This window comes from Eleginops maclovinus, chromosome 13, assembly GCF_036324505.1.
Source record: "Eleginops maclovinus isolate JMC-PN-2008 ecotype Puerto Natales chromosome 13, JC_Emac_rtc_rv5, whole genome shotgun sequence".
In the NCBI taxonomy this organism is placed as follows: Eukaryota; Metazoa; Chordata; class Actinopteri; order Perciformes; family Eleginopidae; genus Eleginops; species Eleginops maclovinus.
The window spans coordinates 14,395,178-14,415,613 of record NC_086361.1 but is presented as its reverse complement, the minus strand read 5'-3'; the positions used below and the strand labels follow the sequence as shown (position 1 = coordinate 14,415,613).

Here is a 20,436-nt window from a genome sequence, read left to right as displayed (position 1 = left end):
AATGTCTTGCACTGTACTGTTCTCTTTTGCAATAACACCAACAAGCAAGAACTGAGGGGTTTTGGTTTTATTTGAAAAAGGATACACAATAACATCCAAGTTGTTGTCATGTAAATTAAAAGTTTTGAAAAGCATTAGTGGTGTGCACTTCTCTAACATCCCATGTGATGCATTACTACAAAGCAATATAGAGAGTAGGAAGTGTTCAACTGGGAAATGTACTACTACATTCAATTTGAAAACTTTACAAATGAGCAGTGCTTGTAACTTGATGTCTAAATATTCATAGAAATTAGTTGCTGTAATGCAATTGTAACATCTGTCTGGCTGATTGATTATACTGCATATATATAGACTGCTGGTAATGCAAAATATAGTAAGCAGCATTGCATGAACTTCACCAAATGCAACAGTACTTTGTGACTACCATGCATTATGCGCTTTAAAGGGATCACTAAAACACACTTAATTTGATGGACAATATACACACATTAATTCCAAGTGATGTTTGTCTGTATGTGCGTATCTTGTACATGTTCTCTAGAATAATGTCACTGCTGTGATCTAAATTGTGCTTTAACTCTCAGATAGTGAATTTAAAAAGAGTACAGTGCTAATGATGTTGAAATATAATAGCTTGTTACATATTGCTACATAAATGCCTTCATTGCTAGTGCTAGTGCACGGAAATGTAAGAAAAGGAACACACACTATGTTTGTGGGACTTAAGCCTAAGCTGTCCATTTATTCTGTGGGGATGTGTTAAGGAGGATGTGTCACTGGTTCAATTTGTATTAATAGTTTCAAAGTGCTAAAGAGATAATGAAATTACAAATACAGAGACAACGAGCAGACCAAAAGTGAATCTGTTGCAGTAATCCCTTTATATTTTGGACGGAGAGATTATTAAAAAAAAAGATAAAAACAAATGCTGAGATAGTGAAGCCTCCATCAGCCTGCCATCTCAGTGGGGTCTGTCACCAGTTTGGAGCCGTTCCACACAGTCTTGAACTGCTCCGGTACTGGGAACTCCCTCTGGTATAACAAAGAAGAAAAAACATTCATTTAAATTATTATAGGTAAAAAAATGGTAGTGTCAAAAACATAGTCTAAGGCACACAGAGAGTTTTCCTTTTTCATTCCTCACTTTTCATTTCTAAATGAATTTGGCAATTTAAATACAAATGTCTGATTGGAACACCCTTCCCAGTTCACATAGATCCCTCCCTGTCCCTTTTTATCTCAGACACTCACGTAGTCGTCATCTTGTGGTACCAGGATGTTCATCTCAGAGCTCTTGGCACTGACGATGTCGCAGTTCAGGGACTCCTTACTCAGGTAGACCTGGCAGCCCTCTGTCGTGTTGATGGAAATGGTGGGAACCTTTCCCAACACCTAGAGAAAGACATCTCGAAATTACTGAAGTGGCAAAATGTGTACGGATATAAAAAATGATTTCAATGTTTTTGTCACACAATACAATGAAAATAAGTGATCCTGACACTAAATGAGAAAAAAGAACAGCACATACAATGCAAAGCTGAATGGTAGCCATCACAGCTGCATTCATGTAGTGCAAAAATGATCGAAAATCACATGAAATCAGATGAACTGCTTCCAAACTCAGAAATGTCACCATATGTGAATACATTTGTTCAAGCAGACTCCCCAATGCCTAAAATCTGTCAGATTTACTGTACTGTATGTACCACAGAGACAACTGACCTTTGTGTATTTTGGAAGCCAATATTTTGTGCTTCTCACCTGTAATTGAATTGACTTGGAGTTGATGATCTCCACAATCCCAACTGCGTCGTCAAAAACGAAACCCAGCTTCTTGCAGTTGTCTGGAGTGAGATGATACATGTAAAGTAAGTCATACATTATTAATTCAATCTCACATTTCTAGTCTGTTTTCAGGCTGCTCACCAATGATGATGGAGTTAATTTTGCCCTTTATCTGCAGGGTGGAGTTGTTGCAGCCAAAGACGTAGACCACCTGTTTCAACTCTGTCTCCTCTATGATCAGGTCGTGTTTCTGCTCAAAGTTCTCCTGCAACCACAGGGGAATGGATTCAGTCAGTAACATGTGACATACCATCCTACAAATAGGTTTGTCCCTTAAAGAGGAACATTTCACGTACCACCCTCCATTTTTTCCCATCCAGCATCATCAGAGGGGGTCTTTTCTGGACGGTAGCCTTTGAGGAGTTCATGCTCCCTGGAGACTTTGTTTTGGTCGGTGCAGCTTGAGAACGCAGATTTGGGTTCTTGTGGGTCTTCTTGTCCTCTGATACATGCTTTAAACCTATAGATTAAGAAAATGGAGGTGTAATTGCACATGCAGGGATGTAAAAATGACTTTATATACAGTATGTGTGAACTACCTCAGAAGTTTTAAACAAACATTTTTTTAAAAGTGTAATTCCTGTGGAGAATAAAAAAAAACCTTCTTTTTATTATACCCAAAAGTTTATTTAATTCACAATCCCTTAACAATGCCAGATGGGAAATTGGAAATAATAAAAAGATATGCTGAGCACTGACTAAAAAACAAATAAATACAACGACTATCTAAAAAAAAAAAGCCATGAAGGGTATCAGTGTTAATTGTCACACTTAATTCCTTTTAATTTAATTGATTAAGTTGTTTAAAAGTCAAATTGTATAATATTTAGTCCATGCTTTACTATAACCTTTCTCCAACCCACCTTTAGTGATATCCATGCCTTGGTTGAGCTGGGCGAACAGTGCTGAGTGTTGGGGGCTGCCCGCCTCAGGCTGGGAGTCATCAGTGAAGATCGGAGGTGGGCCAGGGGGAGGAGGGGGAGGTGGGGGAGGACAGGAGGGAGCGCTGGGGGGCTCAAAGAGAGAGGAAGGAGCAATGGGGCCCTGGAGGGTAGAGAAAAACACATGTTGTAAAGCAGCATTGCAATTCATGTTGGTGAGCTATGAAAGAAAACACAGTGGTGAACATTTCTCTCCAGCAGGGGGAGTGATGCACTAGAAATAGCTTCATTTCTTTTTGGTCACGTGGTGAATGAGATTGTGTTCTGAGCACATGTAAAGGACACTTTTTACCAGTCCAAAGACCTTTATTTTACACCATATGTTTTTATTAAGTACCAGCTTGTTCCCAGGGCTTAATTATATCTATATGATGTTTACACAGGGGGAATATTCAAACCAACAACTATAGGCATTCATCAATTGAAGAAATGAAAATATTCGGAATATCTTCCATACAGATTTATTAAAACAATTATTATGAGGGGAGCAAAAATGCAGCTGCCGGAAGAAAAAAACCTAACCAAGGCTATCCCAATCATTTGTCTGTTATAATTAAACTTGCCCAGAGCATGGTTCTCGCCAAAAATGAAAATCAACCTGACCTACTTTGCCTATTTGTTAACTTTGGTATCTCCACTAGAATTTTAATTAAAGTTCTGTGGCTTTGAAAATTCTTGCTGACTGACTAGTTTAAGTGGTAAATGTAATCAGGGCTCATCTCCAGTCCTCATCAACGTGTCTACACTGAAGTTGTTGAGATGTGTACAGTAGAAGTTCACAGCTTTCTATCGACTACAGTGAAAAGAAGTAGACACACACACACAATTGCACACACAGACTGAAAACCTTGTACGGCTGCCAGACACAGACACACACACACCTATCACAGCGATTCAACTGTCACATTAGGCGCTTCTGAGTACAGCTGAGACTGCTTGACCTTTGACCTGAGGCACATGTGTTGTGAATATCACTGCTGAACAATGCTGACCTGTTACACTAAACAGCTCAGTGCATACCACTGGATTAGAACCAGCATGAGTGTGTGTGTGTGTGTGTGTGTGTGTGTGTGTGTGTGTGTGTGTGTGTGTGTGTGTGTGTGTGTGTGTGTGTGTGTGTGTGTGTGTGTGTTGTGTGTGTGTGTGTGTGTGTGTGTTTGTGAATGGCTGTAAAACTGTCTGACTGCTTCTTTGTGTTCATGCCTTCTTGTGTGTTGTTTGTGTGTATTGGTGCACACAAACGTGTTCTTCTAAAGGCACAGGAGAACGTAGCATTTCTTAAAAGGCATTTGCTTTCACTTTTTATATTATGAGGAGTGTTTAATCAGAATTAATCTACAGAAAATCAACCGGCAACTATTAGTTAACCATTTAAGTCTTTTTTCAGGCAAAAATGACACCTTATTGGTTTCCAGCTTCTAAAATGTTACATTTGATGAATGCCTTTGAGCTGATTGTTGGATAAAACAAGCACATTGAAGACGTCCTCTCTAGTTTTGTGAAGTTTTAGATCCACTTTAGACTGTCTTAATAACTTTATGTGCTGTTTAGAGGCTGCAACAAATGCTTACAGAGCATAGAGAGGAAAACTTGAACAAATATTTAACAACTTGGTGACACAAATCAGATAAGATGAGATACTTCACTGTTGCCCCGGAGCAATGTTGGTAGTAATTGTTTGTATGGTAGATACAGTGCTAGAGACTTTTGTTAAAATATGGCATTCAATAGTAATTATCTTGATTAGGTAGCATTCTTTTTGAAATATTATTTAACTTGCCATTAGCTTGATCTAAGTCATTGGAACTAATGTGTGTGTGTGTGTGTGTGTGTGTGTGTGTGTGTGTGTGTGTGTGTGTGTGTGTGTGTGTGTGTGTGTGTGTGTGTGTGTGTGTGTGTGTGTGTGTGTGTGTGTGTGTGTGTGTGTGTGTGTGTTTGTGAGTGTGTGTAAAGCCACCTCCATATGCTGGCCTGTGCATGTCAGAGTATCTGCCTATCTGCCAGATGACGGCTGTGTTAAAGCGGGACCAGCCCAGCAGTTTAGGTTACGGCAGGCTGTGTGTGTACACAGACTCTTTGTCGGGGTTCTTCTGTGAAGAAAACATCCATTCAAGTAAACCCTGAGGACCACCTGTTAGTACCCCACACTCCCGTCCTTGTAGGCACACACACTGCGACCCTCACACACACTTCAGCTCTGTCGTCTGACAGCAGCAGGGACAACAGCTGACACACACACAGCCACTGGAGGCTCTCAAGTTTCTGCATGTAGAAAACACACACAGCTGTTGGGCATCAGCTTTACATCAGGTTTGAACCAAATCATTTAAACAGTTTAACATGTTGGGTAATTTACTTGCCTGGAGTAAGCCCTGAACCTTATCTCTCTTTCATGACTGATTTCTGTCTTGAAATTCATATTAGAAATGAAGTCTAACATCCGCTAATCAGAGGTCAAACATCTACAGTCACCATCTCTGCCCCCCCTCTCACCAAGGTGCCAACTTTTTGCATTTTTCTGAAAAAGTGGATGGACCTAGTTTCAGACCTGGAAGTGAACTCTAACTTATCATCCCATAAAGAATGGAGACATGAAGAAACAGTTCAAATGCGCCTCCTTGTATTTTGGGAAGTTACTAGTCCAGGTCATTAAACACTCCCGCACATATTCCCTAATCAAACTCAAGTTTTGTAAGAATCACACTAAGATGCAAGGAGTCTTTGTCTCTCTGTTTATGTTTGTATATGTTTCTGATAGTGTTATTACCTTTGGACATAGCTATGGGGGCATTTTCCCCCTGTTTCTAGTTGTATTGCTATGCTAAGCTATGCTAACTGTCTCCGGGTTAGAGCTTGATAATTACCGTACGGGCATGAGATTGGTATTTGTCTACTCATCTTACTTTCGGCAACAGCAAAATCAAATAAAAGTCAATTAGCATATTTCCCAAAAGGGCAAAACAATCTTTTAAAATGGGTAAATTGATGTCCTTGAGTGAAAGAGGAGTCATGGTTTACAATAAAGAAAAGGGTCAAGTGTACGTGAAAGGATTTGGTTTCATGCCATAATAATCTCTGGGATCTTGTGAGTGCAGAGGAGTCCCAGAGCATACATCCATAAACAGACATGTGTGTGGGAGTGACGGAGGTTTTGGGAGATCCACAAAGAACCCTCGGGTGCAGCTACTGGAGAAAAGCTCATTCATTCATTCATGCTCTCTGCAGTGGTTTATATAACCGGCTGCTCCATAACTAAAAATGGAAGTGTACTGCAAAAGCAGGAGTTAATTTGAGCTCGATTTAAAAATATCTCAGCCTGCGAATGGAAACTAGATGAAAACACAGCTAAGATAATAAACAAGTTGTTACTGCAGTAATTTATTGTTTTCAGACATGTGTATGTAAAACTCTGAAAATAGGGGGTGTAAGCACTCATTGAGAAGTTTTGGGGCTGGCTTCACCCCGCTGCACCATGACTTGTGATGGGTTGCGCAACAAGATGTAAATAAATAATTTAGATGTGTCTCTGTAAAGATGAGTCTTGCGCCATGGTTTCGAAATTGTAAAATCAGTCTTGAAAAAAGAAAACAATGTAGCTTTACATAGCTTCTCCTCTGATACCCCTTCTTTTAATCTAGAGTTACTCAAATGATGTGGAAAGGCCTACCAAGCATATTCCTTAATCTGATAAATGAAGCCCTGTTAATCTAGCTCCCTGTTTCTGACACTTTCCTTTGAACACTTCAGCTAGTTATGTACCTTTTAGCATATAAAAAATCACCATACATTGGTTAATCATTAGATTTTTATCGGAGGGGGTCTTAAGTTTGAGAGAAGAGGTATGTTGTACTCACACTCATGTTCCACTCCAGTCCTGTAGTGTGGTGCTGTTTGATGAAGGACTGCATCTCGGTCCAGATTGAAAGGTAGGAACGCACCCAGTCTACATGACGTTGGTCGCTGGGAGAAAAGGGGAGTTTGGTAAGACAAAGATATGATGGTCGGATGAAAACAGAGAGGAAGATGAGGTAAGCAGTGACAAGAAAAATGTGCAAAAGTAAAGGATTTACTAGAGCTGAACATCATGAACATCTAGAGAGAAGTCTTTTACAGATTAACAGGAGCTGTCTATTGTATTTATAGAAACCCAACACAATGCATCTTATAAATAGAAGGTAATTTCTATTTTAAAAACCTGTGTAACAAGCTTTTTTACTTCACTTAATCCATCACTTCTGCACTTGAATTTGTAAAATCAGAAGTAAGATTAGTGCTGTAAGGCAATGTACTGCAAACTATCCAAATCACTCCAGTCTTAAACTAGAACTACAACGGGCAAAATTCCAAGTCAAAGCTGTCATTTTAAACTTGGAAAATCAATGTTTTAAACAGAATATGTACTGAGCTGTGAACAACTAGAATGTATTTACATTTCCTTGTAGTCTTTCAGCACTCTGTTGGTGTAGAAGATGGCAGAATCATTCATCTCCTTCACATATGGACCCGGCTTCTGACACTGAGAGACATTCATGTTCATTAGGAAACATTCATCTCAATGTCAGTGTGGCAGCAGCACAGCAGATTTGTCTTCATTTGAGACTAAAAAGCAGCAGAGCCGATAGTGACATACAGTAGAAAGATGTTTGATAGGACCTGTGTGGAAAAGTGCCGTCCTGACAGAAGCAAACACTGAGCAGAGTCGGCTCTAGAGGCTTTCTTTGAGATCTCAAGTGGAAAATCTTAATCTAAATGATTTTCATCCCTAAACTCAAAGGACAGAGACTGATGAAAGGCAGATAGTGGGAGAAATACTGTAAAACATGTTGGGCTGTGTTTATTTAAACTTTTCTGTCGGCTACATTTTAATAGTTTTAGCAGGAGATAACAAACCTTCACTTTTTCCTACATATTAGGTAAGAGAACTTAGATTGAGTTGGACTTTTGTTATTGTTTTACTTGTGCATGCCAATGTTCAAATACCATTTGTGTATCTTTGAAGTTGAAAAGCAATCTTTTGTAGAACCTACTTTCAATTTAGGATGTGATTTTCCCCTTGTACATTATTTATATGTTTTATTCAAAGTTAAAGCTTCCTTGAATGAGTTTGTGTTATCTCTTTATAGACACACGTGTTTGTGTTATTGTTAGGGTGATACGCATCTTCTTACGTGTGTTTTCCTGTATACATTTGTGTGTTTTTATGCTTGACAGTGAAATGCTCATCTTCCTCACCACAGCCACCCAGCCTAAGGCGGGGATGCTCTCGCTGACAGCTGACAGGTGGTTGAAGAGGTTGCTGCCGCGGTTTCGTTCACGGAAGCTCTGGATCTCCTGGATGTGATCCGAAATCGGCTTTAGCAGGTCTTTCAGCTCCATCTGCAGATGAAGAATAGGAAAAAGAAGAAGAAGTTGGGAGGATGTCCAATTGTTAAAATGTAATGACAATCCCTGTAAAAGCTACCAAGGATTATAACTTCTTAAGGAAAACATGACAGCTTCCTTTCTTCAACATGTTTCAGATACTTTTCATTTCACAGCCCCAGCGTTGTTTCCCAGCCTGCTTATACCCAGCCTGCTCTTGATGCCAGTCAGTAATTCCTAAACTATACTACTGGACAGAGACTCATTTTATCAGCCAGAGTTTTTTTCCATTGGATTTTCCAGATCTCAGCTACAGTATCGCTCCCCTCCCAGCACTCGGCTCCCCTCCCGAATGCTTCGTTCCTACGAAACATTCCTCGGTTCATGGGGAGATCCCTCTGTCCTTGTAAGGCATACCGCTCCTGCAGTGTTTACAGTTTACCTTTCACACATGCAGCCACACACACATGGCTCGAGGAACACAGTGTTTCATTGTGGGAATTGCTGCTCTGATCTGCAGTGAAAATAGTTATGTGAAATATTTAATGAGCTGTGACCAAAATAGTTTATTCAGATTGGAAGTTGCAGAAGACTTATTTATTGGAATAGCGGCTTGATTACATTCATTAAGATGCAAATGAATTTACTTTCATAATATCTGTGTATTTAAGTGACATGATGTAGGGTAAGGTATAAGTAGCCGTAAAGTGTATGTACGGATGGAATAAGCATTTTTCACATGTAGTATACAAAGTTGTATATGTAAGGTGATGCTGTATAAGAAAAAACAGCTCCTATGCTTCGTGCAAAGGAGAAATAAAAATAGCCTTTTTTCAAACTAATTCTTCCCTCGACGAGATGCACATGATCTCCATAAGCTGAGATCCTTTCTCTGATCCTCCAGTTGATTTTATTCTCACTAAATCCAGCTGATGTCGGTGTGAGAGCAGAAACCATACAGATGTACTAGGGGTTGCTATGTAACAACGATTTGAGGTAACATGAATTTGTGTCTAAATCAGGAACGATAAGTCATATAAGGGATCTGTTTCATCACTTTTCTTCCTCAAACTTAAATATTCGCTCCATCTTTCTCCTCTACTTCTGCAACCAACAATTACTTTCATTACAGATTATTTTTCATTTATGGCACTTTCAATAATTCAATATTAGCTCCACATTCATGTGAAAATCAATAAAGAACGAGGACGCAAACACCAAAAAACTGACCCTTAGAGCCCTCCTTCTCAGGCTTCCACAACAACAACAACAACGTCATCATGTGTTGAGAGGCAGCGTGCGGACTTCCCCTCACTCATGCTGCAGTGAGAAGCGAGACAAATATATTCTGTGTATTCCCGAGTGCATTGTTAACTGAAAATATTTTTGGCAAATTGACATGCTGGCATCAAGTTAGTATTTTACAATTTTCCATGTAAAACCCTTCAGCTATTGCAAGCTCAAGCTCAAGCTCAAGACAAGCTAAGATTTGTATACATCTTCTAGCACGGTCTAGTCTAGCTGTTTACTCCTGTTGTAGTCTTTATACTAAGCTAATAGGGTGAAAGCTGTAGATTCATGCGTGCGAGAGAGAAAGTACTCTTCAAGAATTCAAGGTAACACTGGGTGATTGGTTGATATACAAATGGTCATTTTGAGAGAAAGGTATTCCTTTTAAGTCACTGCATTAGGAAATGTTCATGCTTACTGGCGTACAGTTGAACTAAAAAGGCAATAATCACTGAACAAATATGAACAAATTGGGGCAGAGACACAGACAAATAGGCGGAGAATGAGTAGACAAAAGGATCAGAAAACATTGGCTCACATTATTTGATAGGCAGTGTGTCACAATAGCACAGCGTCCCTTTGACTTCCTAAGCAATTCTATCAAAGGTGGAGAAGCGACAGGAAAACAACTTTAACTGGGAAAGTCTAAAACCTCTAAAAGTTTGAACTGCCAGACACACACACACACACACACACACACACACACACACACACACACACACACACACACACACACACACACACACACACACACACACACACACACACACACACACACATAAAGTTAACAGGCCAACTTGAGGTCACACAGAGAGAGAGTCTTACTTTCTTTCACTCGAACTCTCACACACACACACACACACACACACACACACACACACACACACACACACACACACACACACACACACACACACACACACACACACACACACACACACACACACACACACACTGACAACCGGCTCAAATATAGAACATGCCCTTAAAAAGTCATAGAGCACCACAGGGGCTGCGCTGCAGAGAAAGGCCAGAAGTTTGTAATCTGTATGTATGTGTGTGTGTGTGCATGTGTGGAGAGAGGAGAGGCTACACTGGTCAGAGTCACACACACTTTTCCTTCTCTGACTGATCTGTATCGATGTGTGAGTTTGTTTGTGAATGTTTTTCAGGAAATAGTTTGTAGTGGTGGTAGTTGGTGCGAACATTTAGTGTGTGGGTGCTCTGAAGGGTTTATTGTGGGTCATGTTGACTGTAAGTAAAGAACTGATGTCCCAACCATGTTGGGCTGAAGCAGCCCAGACTCAACAATGAATTTTCCCATAGATCATTCTTTTATTTGGCTTCTTAGCAAACAGAAACATGGCTCTTGGGTTTATCAGTAATCTGAGCTAAACTGGAATCTACCACTGTATTGGTGAGTATAATTGGTGAAGGTAAAACATGGGTTTGTAAGTTTAAAGCAGCTACAGCACTCATATGACTGTATTAGGATATCCTTTAGAAAGTTGTAACTAGCAGGTGAAACAATTCCTCATGATATTTTGATAACTGAAGCCTGTATTGAGCAAAAAAACAACGTTTCCTCCTTTGATAACTTATTCAGTCAGCCAAAAATAATTTAGTGATGATACATTGTGTTATGACAGCAGCTAAAGGGACTAAATTCAATACACATTTGAATACAAATGTTTTTCCACTCTGCAAACATGATCGTTGTTTTACAAAATATAAATGTCCCTCTAATGAGTTTTAATAAAACGTATATCTCAGAAGGCATAAATAAAAACATCAGGCAGTGGGCAGGGTTACATCTAAAGTAGGTTGGGGAGAAAACCATAGACGCTGACCTGACAGATAGAAAGTAATCACTTCCTGGTGGGCTCTACAGACCCTGTTACACACACACACACACACACACACACACACACACACACACACACACACACACACACACACACACACACACACACACACACACACACACACACACACACACACACACACACACACACACACACACAGGAGGCCAATGGGATGATATCATATCAGCTCTCACACTCTCTCTCACACACACACACACACACACACACACACACACACACACAGCGTTCTCTCCCACCCCCCTTTCTCTATACGTGAACATGCTGGGAATGTGTTGTAGTAGCGTTTTCTTAGTCAAAGAGCCGCGTAATCCCTCTGTGAACGGCCCGGCCCGCTGGGGAACACAGGAGGGGAGGACACACACTGTCACACAGATCTGAGATAACGATCACCTTTATGGTAAATGAGAAACATTTGATGGCGTTTGAAACAGAGTGTCACGAGAGTTGCATCACCTGCTGTGGTTAACATAGAAACACAAACAGCATCAGCCAATCATAATGATGAGATCAAGTCACATGACCAAATCAATAAAGACCAACAGCAATAATGGCAGTGGGAAAATAATTCAATGTTAATTTAACTATTGTCAAGGTTTGGGTAGATGATATGGGGGTTGGAACACATGCTTTTTGTTGCAAATAATATACCAATAAATACTTTTAAAACTATTGTTTGCCATCCAGTAAAAGCTGTCTCAGATGTTAGGGGTAAAGTGTCAAGAAACAACTGGCACATATTATCTAGAGTTAAGGTTTCTTAATCAATCCTTTTAATTACTATGCATTATGTAATCAAAGGTCTAGCCAATCATTCTGATATAATCACCATCAGTACATCTCAGCATGTTGTACTATACCTGTGGAGGTTGCCGGTGCTTGGCAACCATTTTGAGGAAAGTTCTCTGGGTCTGCAGCGCGTTGTTCACCATGTCCGCCTGTCAATGGTAAAGAAACAAAGTTAAATAAATTGGATTATAATAAGTGTAACAAGCATGTTAGTATATTATCCTAGAAAATAACATCCTTGTAAAACTAATCTGCATTCTTGATTATATTTCTAAGGGAAACACATTTTCTCTTAGATTTCTGCCACTGTATGGAACACATGGTTTACAAAAAGGCAGCAAAGACACTTGTCTAGGTTCTCTAAAAGATCAAGGTTTGGCTTAATAAGTATTCAATGATATTTAAGGGAACTTTCACAAGCCGTAGTTTGAATCAGTGAAATGAATTACTTTGGTAGATTTTTTCTACTTTCATTCATGGTGCACAAACAGACTTGCCCTCAACATTTTTCCACTTTGAGTCAGCACTGATCCATTGAGTGCATGAATCTCTTATCCAATAATTAACCTCAATATCCCAATTTTTCTGGACTTTTTTTTAGCAGATTCTGTATGTTCTCTCCGGTCCAGTTGACAAGCAAACAGTCCTCTTCCCTTCATCTGTCGTTTACCTGTGACCATCTCAACATTGACCCCCACAGGAAATGTATAATCCCTGCATTTTAGTTCCCTTCCTGCAATTGGGTCAAATTATGTTCTCACTGCAATTGAACCACATGAGGGGTTGCTTGGAAATCCTCCAACACCCCTCTCACAATCAGTCTCAGCTGATTGTTTTGGCCCAAATGAGATGTTCACAACTGACAAACTAAATAAAGTTTGATGAAAATAGACTCATAGTGGCTTTTGAAAGTGGCTTAATTCATGGAAATAAAACTAAATAAGTCAACTTAGATTTTTAATTTCACACTGGACATGAACACCAGTCTCCTGGCTGTCGGTGCAGTGTTTGTGTAACTCCTTCATCCCCCCACGTGCCTATGTAAGCAAACTTCTATAGACTTTGATTTAAAATGAATTTGTTAACATAAAAAAAAAGAAAATCTGTGATTGACAGTTTGTGTGTGCATGATAGTGTATTCCGAACATAGAAAATATTACAGTGCATGACATTCTTTCAAAGTCTTTTATGCTTTGATCGTGTTCTCCCAAGCTTATTGAAATCCAGGCTGTGAATCTGTCTGTATTACACATACAAAAGGAAAAAAAAGTCACGCACGCACGCAGGCACTCACACACATACATATACAATACATATATATATATATATATATATATACACACACACACAGGGTTAGTCTCAGCCAGCTGGGTCCTGTGTATGTCTGAGACCTGCAGTTGCAGGCCAAGGGAACCACCGGGGAGGCTTTGTCCATAAAAGGAGCTCTGCAAACTTAGAGAAACCACCTCTGGCTCTTGTTCACACACCCCCCCTCTTTCTCACCCCGTCCAGTGATGGGACGCAGATATACAGATTTTCTTTCAAGGAACAGAGGAAGATAACCAACATTTTGCTGGGATTTCTCTGTGCCTGCCTTTAGTCTTCACTCCCTGTTGTTCTGGATTTATTCAAAGGACAGCTAGTATTGCCAACTGACTGACCACAAAACACACAGTCCTCTGATGGGAGTACAGGTCATTACCAAAAAGGAAACAGTGCTCCACAAGGGGTTTGATAAATGAAAGTAAGGTCGAAGTTCAATCATACTCCCACCCTTGGCTTTGTAGTGGACATGAAACCTTGGGCGATGGACCTCCCATTCTCAAACATCACCGTCCTTCAGCCTTCAGAGCAGCCTTTCTCTAAGTGAGATCGAAAGCAGAACAATCCATGTTTGTTTATGAATGTGCATCCAATCAAATGACGGTTCGGCACAGCCAGACAGCACTAGTAGTTCCACATATCCATCTACTGTCCCTACTGTGAACAAACATTTCAAACTGAGAATTTCAGAAAAAGGGGGGGCGGGGGAATGTTTGGAACTAGATCTGGAGTTAAATTGGCAGTCCAACAATTAGTATTGGGCTTTGAAGGGACAGCTTTTTGATTTTTCTATACTCATAAAAAAGAGTAAACTGAACTTTGTATGTAAAGTTGGTAGACATGGACTTGTATAATGAACTTCCAAGATCAATAAATAATGTAGTATTTGCATCTTTATTACAAAGAGTGTTTGTTTACTGCAGTTTCTAGAATTGGTGTCTTTTTATTTGAAGAATCGGAACAAAAAAGCAGACTTAAGTATTATGTTGATGGTAAGAACCTCTTACTGACAGAACTAAGGCTTCACACTGGAAAAGGCTCCCACAAACAAGTATTTAATTACCACTAGATGACCATCAGGCGCTCCAGACTTTTTTTAGAGAATCTTTCTCCGTCTAAGTAGTGCCTCTCATTTTTATCTCATGCTGTAGTTTTTTGTTAATAATTGAAGGTCAATCAACTCCTATCTTCTCTCATCTAGATTTTGATCACTGAACAATAGAAGGACGTTGTTTTGAGAGACTTTAGTGCATAAATTAAACATAACTTACATGTTTCTCCACCACGCTTCCTATTGCCCGGCTGTAGTTCATGTACTCTGACACTGGACCTCTCATCAGGACTTCAAAGGCCTCCACACACTGAGACAGACCTGCAGACACAAGAGGGAGAGATAACAGCTGTCTTTTATATCTGTTGCTCCCCGAAAAGAAAGTTGAGTGTCATTGAAGGAGACTTGCCCCCATCGATGCCATTGGCACAGTCCCCGTTAGCCATGCCGTTGGACACTTGCATGGTGACGGACATTTTCTCCAGGCGAGTCACAGCCCGCTCCAGCCGCTCCATTAATCCTTCCATGGTGACAAACCTGGAAACAAAGGATCAGTTATTTGATATGTACTGTGAGCTCACTATGTATTTGTTTGTGATACATGAAGCAATCACAAGATTTCCAGGAGAAAACTGTATTTTTCCATCTTCCATGTCACTATGGAGGGAATAACCACTACCACTATTCAACTTTCCCATGCTGCTGCTCCTCAAAGAGCTGTGTCATTACAGAGTGTTACTAAATGTATTTGATGCAATGGGCTTATTATGAACACTGTCTCTGTTTGAGTGGCCTGGCCCTCTGCTACAGACACAACCTCTGCTATGTAATGAGAGCAGGGACAGAGAATTGAGTGCAGTGGGAAAAAAATAAGAAAACACTTAACAATATAATTGAGTGTTTTCATTTATTCACGAGAGTCCAAAAGAATCACAATAAATAAATAAATGTATACGTACAGAAAATACATGGTATATATAGTGGGGAAATTGTCACTAAACTTTGAAATTGAGTTTAATGCAAGTCAATTTAATTTAATCTCCAGTATTTAATTCATAAACTGGCGCATTTTCACCATATTAATGCTCAATAGAGGAATTGGAATGAGTATCTTATTTATTAATTCAATATTGAGCAACATTAATGTCCCAGGATGGCATCAGTGACCCTGTAAAATCCCCAGATAACACGTCCACATTTTCATATATGCCTCACCATGAGCCAATGCAGCGATTAGTCAACAGAGTGGAATTCAATCCAGCATCTCGCAGCAACACAAACTGCTGGTTAACTCCCTCGTCCTAAACTGACACCTGCTACCTTCATGTCCCACATACTATCCTATTGTGTGTGTTATAATCAGTTTATTTGCTTAACAAATTATCTATAAAAAACCCCAGGAGGCTCTGTGTCGCATTAATATCTCAGCTATGACTGAATTTTTTGCCCTGTCTGTAATCTTTGTGAATTATGTCTCGTAATTATGTGCTAGGAGCAGCTAAAATGTCGTGATGGGCGTCATCGTGCCGTCTCTCTGGAGAGTCAGATGCCTGTCGCAGGAATCAGCTGCTATTTCTGCTTTCTGGGTCACAACAGCTCTTAAACCTGGAGAGCTACGTCCCAATCTGCTCCACGTTTTATTTATTTGAGTTAATTCAATGCATTATGTTCATATTTTTGGTTACAATTCTCTGTACAATATGTATAGTTAGTCTTGTAGTGAACAATATTTTCTGGTAACACGATACCAAAAGAGAAAATCTGCCATTATAACAGGTCACGTGTTTATGTGCAAAAAAAGTAAACTGTGCTTTGAAAAGTAGAAAAAAGAAGATAAATGCTATAAGACAAACGTTTATCCTGATGATTTGTTAATGTTTACTTGTAATGTCTATTTATCTGTTGTCTTTTTTTATGCAGCTTTGTAAAGCGACTTTGAGCACCTGTAGAAGCGCCTATAAAATAAATGTATTATTATTATTATTAATAATAATAATGTCTAGGTCATTTAGAAATGGAGAAACCGGTGACTCTTCATCAATACCTTTGAATATCATTTGATACCCTTTTCTAGTAAAGTGTGTCTTATTAGAAAGTCGGACTCTGTGGTACTCAGTTAAATGTGTATTCTTTAAGATTTTGGAAACTGTATTTCTTTTGGAGCCAAATCATTGAATCATTCAACCAATTATAGTTGATCATCAGAAAAGGGATTTGCTATAACAATTAATCATTTGTTATTATTCAAGCAGAAGACACCCGGGGCTCTGAGAAATTAGGAAAGGCAGTTTTCTTGTCTGATGTATGGATAATAAAAAATGACCATCCAACTCCTGTACTTCCAGACTTCACACATCTCTGAATTCTGCCATCATTTTGATCTATTAACTTTTGTGACTGCATCCTCCATGGATGTGACATTACTGCAGTGACAGAAGACACACACACTGTGCTGGCTGGTAATAATGATCTTTTGTAGTGACATTATTGCAGCTTGAAATTTGATGCATTAAAAAGAGGACAAAGAATCAACTACTCTATTTGCTTAAGTCCAAATGACTTCACTTAATCACTGTCACACTCAATAATAATAAAAAGATTAAGAACCATGAGACAAAAACAGCCGGCGTCTGCACTGATTTCATTCACTGTCAACCAGCCAAGATCTCCATGGCAATGCAAAGCCATGGCCAATAATGCTCTTTTAACTTTTCATAATCATATAATTAAGGGGGAACAGCAAGACACTCAGAAAATGTAAAGACTGTAACACACAAGACAACCACAAAATGTTGCAGTCAATGGAGTTAATCTATCCGTAATTTGCAGCTGTTATATTAAGTAAGCGTTAGAAGACTTTAGCCCCAGTGAATGAAAACATTATACCCTCTGTTCCTGCAGACAGGTGGGCAGCAACGTTTGCCACATAAAGACCCCAACCAACAGCTGAGAAAGCACAAATGTTCCTGCATTGGAAAGATATTACTGACTTCCCCCTGAACCGCATGTGTCTCCTGAACCCTCTGGCCTGGTATCTGATCTTTGGGGCTATATCTAGCCTCAGCCTGCTGCTATGGTAGGACTCTCTAACTGTAGGCTATTCTGATGCAGGTCTCGAAAGTCTTGTACTGTATAAGTTAATTCTAGTAAACACAGAAAATATCTGTTTAAACTGTTTATCTGTAGTGTTTGTGCTCCATGCAGTGTGGAGTAAAATGTATTTTTCACTGGGTGATTTTGGGTGATTTTTATCCACCAATGTTTGAAATTCAGAAGCTTTTACATAAATGAACGCACATTTCTTTACAACCTTGGTTGTGTTTTATGCAGCAAATTTAGGGGCAACCTTACTTTTGGCGATGACTTCAGGTGCTACAGCTGTTTATAAAGCCAGTAAACAGGAAGCTGTGACATCATCAGTATGTTAGTCAAAGTCTCTGTATTTGTTTCTACTCACAAAAAACACTTCTGCGGTCTCTTGTTTTACGTTGATATAGCTGAAAGTGTAACTATGTTTTAATTGTACAATATCTAAATCATATAGGCCACAATATCCACCAAATATCTGACAGTAGCATCAATATAATGTGAACCTAATGATTAAGAGTCAATGCCACTTAAAGCATTAATAGCCTTTCTGGACATATCCGTCATTTTATAAGACCCTTATCAGCAGAAAGTTTCAATGTTATTTGCTTTTTTTCTGAGCACTTCAGGACTTCCTTGCAATGGTTACTTAAAGTAATTTTAATAAGTAAAAGTCGAGTTTAACCAAAGTGTATCTCAACTTCTAAGCAAACGTGGACAGGTGATTCTATCATCAAGAGCTAGATGACCCTCGAGATGAGATTGTCTTTTCAAAAAAATAAATAAATTGAAACTCGGAACATCTACAGCCTATAATGCATAATAGCCTATAATAACAGACAGCTTGAAACTCCTTATCTCCTTATCTGATTACAGGTGCTATGCACGCGGCTCCCACAGGTCAAATATGACGCGTCACAATAAAACATGACATGGCAGACTGCTGACCGCATTTTCACCGCCCCTCAAATCTGAGGCTTCATACCTCAATAGCACCGTTACTCCAGAGAAAAAAGAGGTGAAAGAAATCAAAATCACCCTCCAAGTCACCTCCCTCTGTGCTCTTATACTGTAAGAAACTATGGTGCGCGGAGGGAGCAGGTGAAGATGACTTTGTTTGGACATGTCTGCGACACAGCAAAGTCCGCCCCACCCAAACAATTAACCAGACATTACACTCAGTAAGAAACTCGTCATGAAAAAAAATCAACTTACTTCCCTCCTCTGGTCCGTTTTTTGCAGATGTTTTCTTGGGACTGTCAATATCCCGGGACGAGTTCGTGTCTGTCTGCTGCGTCCCTCCTGCTTCCCTGCCCCGTTACTCAGCTGTCTCTTCCGGGAAGTCCTAAATAAGCCACACGGTTAACCTGAGAGAGGGACCGTGACTCAGTGCCGCAGTGTCTCCTCTCTCCGGGGCTCACGAGCTTTTACCTCGCAGGCAACATGGCAGCCTCAGACAGAGTCGCTAAAAATAGTTATTGACGCCGTGGCGAAGTCTGCATGAGGCGAATAGACCTGAACTTAAAGGGAAGTCTTCATCTTCTTCATCCATGGAAGTAGAGCCCAGGTTTGACCCCTAACTTGGTATTCCCCTTTTTAAAATGTCCCCTTAAATGCTGTATTACATCAGCTGCTACGTCCAAAGTAGCTGATATTCTGGATAATTAACAGTCAACAGGTGGACTGCATATTCTTTAGAGCAGACATTTAGAATTATCTTTCAAAAGTACAGGTAAAAGTAATAACATTATTAATAGATGGATTCCACTTGCCAATGGGATACTATACTGGGACACTTAGGGGAAATGAGTTATGTTAAGGTTATTCAATTCACCTGTGCTTATGTTATTTCATAATGATTTCATTTTTAATTTCTGATCAAGATCAACCAAGTTCAAAGGAGTACTTAATGACTGCAAGTTCTGTGATTATTGATAGAGAAGTTAAAAGAAATTGTCAAAAGGAGTGCAGTAGAGACCAATATATTTAGACTTAAAGTCCCAAGTAGCACATTAAAATCCTTTCATAAGCAGCAGATGACAAACATATCTATCCCCTCAGCCTCAAATATTGACTATGTGGGGTGGTAAACGTTTGTTTAATGCAGTATATTTAACATTTATAGAGGTATAATACAGTGGCACCAAGAATAAGGATATTTCAGATCTTTTATAATTAGGCTTTTATGGAGGCTCAATATTAAATGTGTAATTAAACCCCAAGTTTGTTTTAAAACTGATAACATTTCTGATTATTCTTATTATTGGTGTATAACAGACAGGTAAAGATTTTTGACTGACTGTTTACTATTCGTTAACAAATTCGGTAGTTACAAGGTATAAATAAAAGATCATTAAAAAGTAGGACTGACTTTAGAAAGCATTTCCATAACTACAGAGGTTAACTGATCCTGGGTGCCAATTCAAAGTCTTATCAAAACCTCATCACAGCTCTGCATCATCAGTTAAAGTTAAGGTAACAGCTTTAATTGTGATCATGGTGTCAGATGCTATGATAGCCCCTGTTTTTACCCAAAAGGCTTTGTTGTGTTCATGCTGTGTCATGATCACCCTCCTTCAGTTTCAGGTTTCAGCAGGGCCCAAAATAATCCCTGAGGCCGAGTTAAAGACAGCAGAGACACAGCATCACGCTCTTAATGCCATGACTAATTGATTAGAGGATAAATCATTGATAGTCTTTAGAGTTTATCATGTGTAAGAGGTATCCCTGTAAACTGTGGGTGTGACTGTGAGTGTTTCAAATTACTTCTTCTCAAAATGATTCCACAGTGACGAGGAGCAGAGCACCTCACAGATGTTACTCTGAGAAAACCTTACAGGTCAAGACAAACAGTCTTCCTAGT

The 20,436-nt window shown here is 39.5% G+C and overlaps 1 protein-coding gene across 1 annotated transcript; it reads right to left on the bottom strand.

The window, feature by feature from the left end:
- Window positions 1–52: 52 nt before the first annotated feature.
- On the bottom strand, window positions 53–19,044 carry cap2 (cyclase associated actin cytoskeleton regulatory protein 2). The gene is made up of 13 exons (XM_063899837.1): window positions 18,789–19,044; window positions 14,896–15,023; window positions 14,707–14,807; window positions 12,184–12,261; window positions 8,022–8,165; window positions 7,220–7,305; window positions 6,644–6,749; window positions 2,712–2,892; window positions 2,145–2,308; window positions 1,930–2,053; window positions 1,765–1,847; window positions 1,255–1,395; window positions 53–1,035 (listed from the first exon to the last, which is right to left on the bottom strand). Exons 2-13 carry the CDS (start codon window positions 15,011–15,013, stop codon window positions 952–954), a joined length of 1,410 nt encoding a protein of 469 aa, XP_063755907.1. The 5' UTR covers window positions 15,014–15,023; window positions 18,789–19,044; the 3' UTR covers window positions 53–951.
- Between the last annotated feature and the right edge of the window lie 1,392 nt (window positions 19,045–20,436).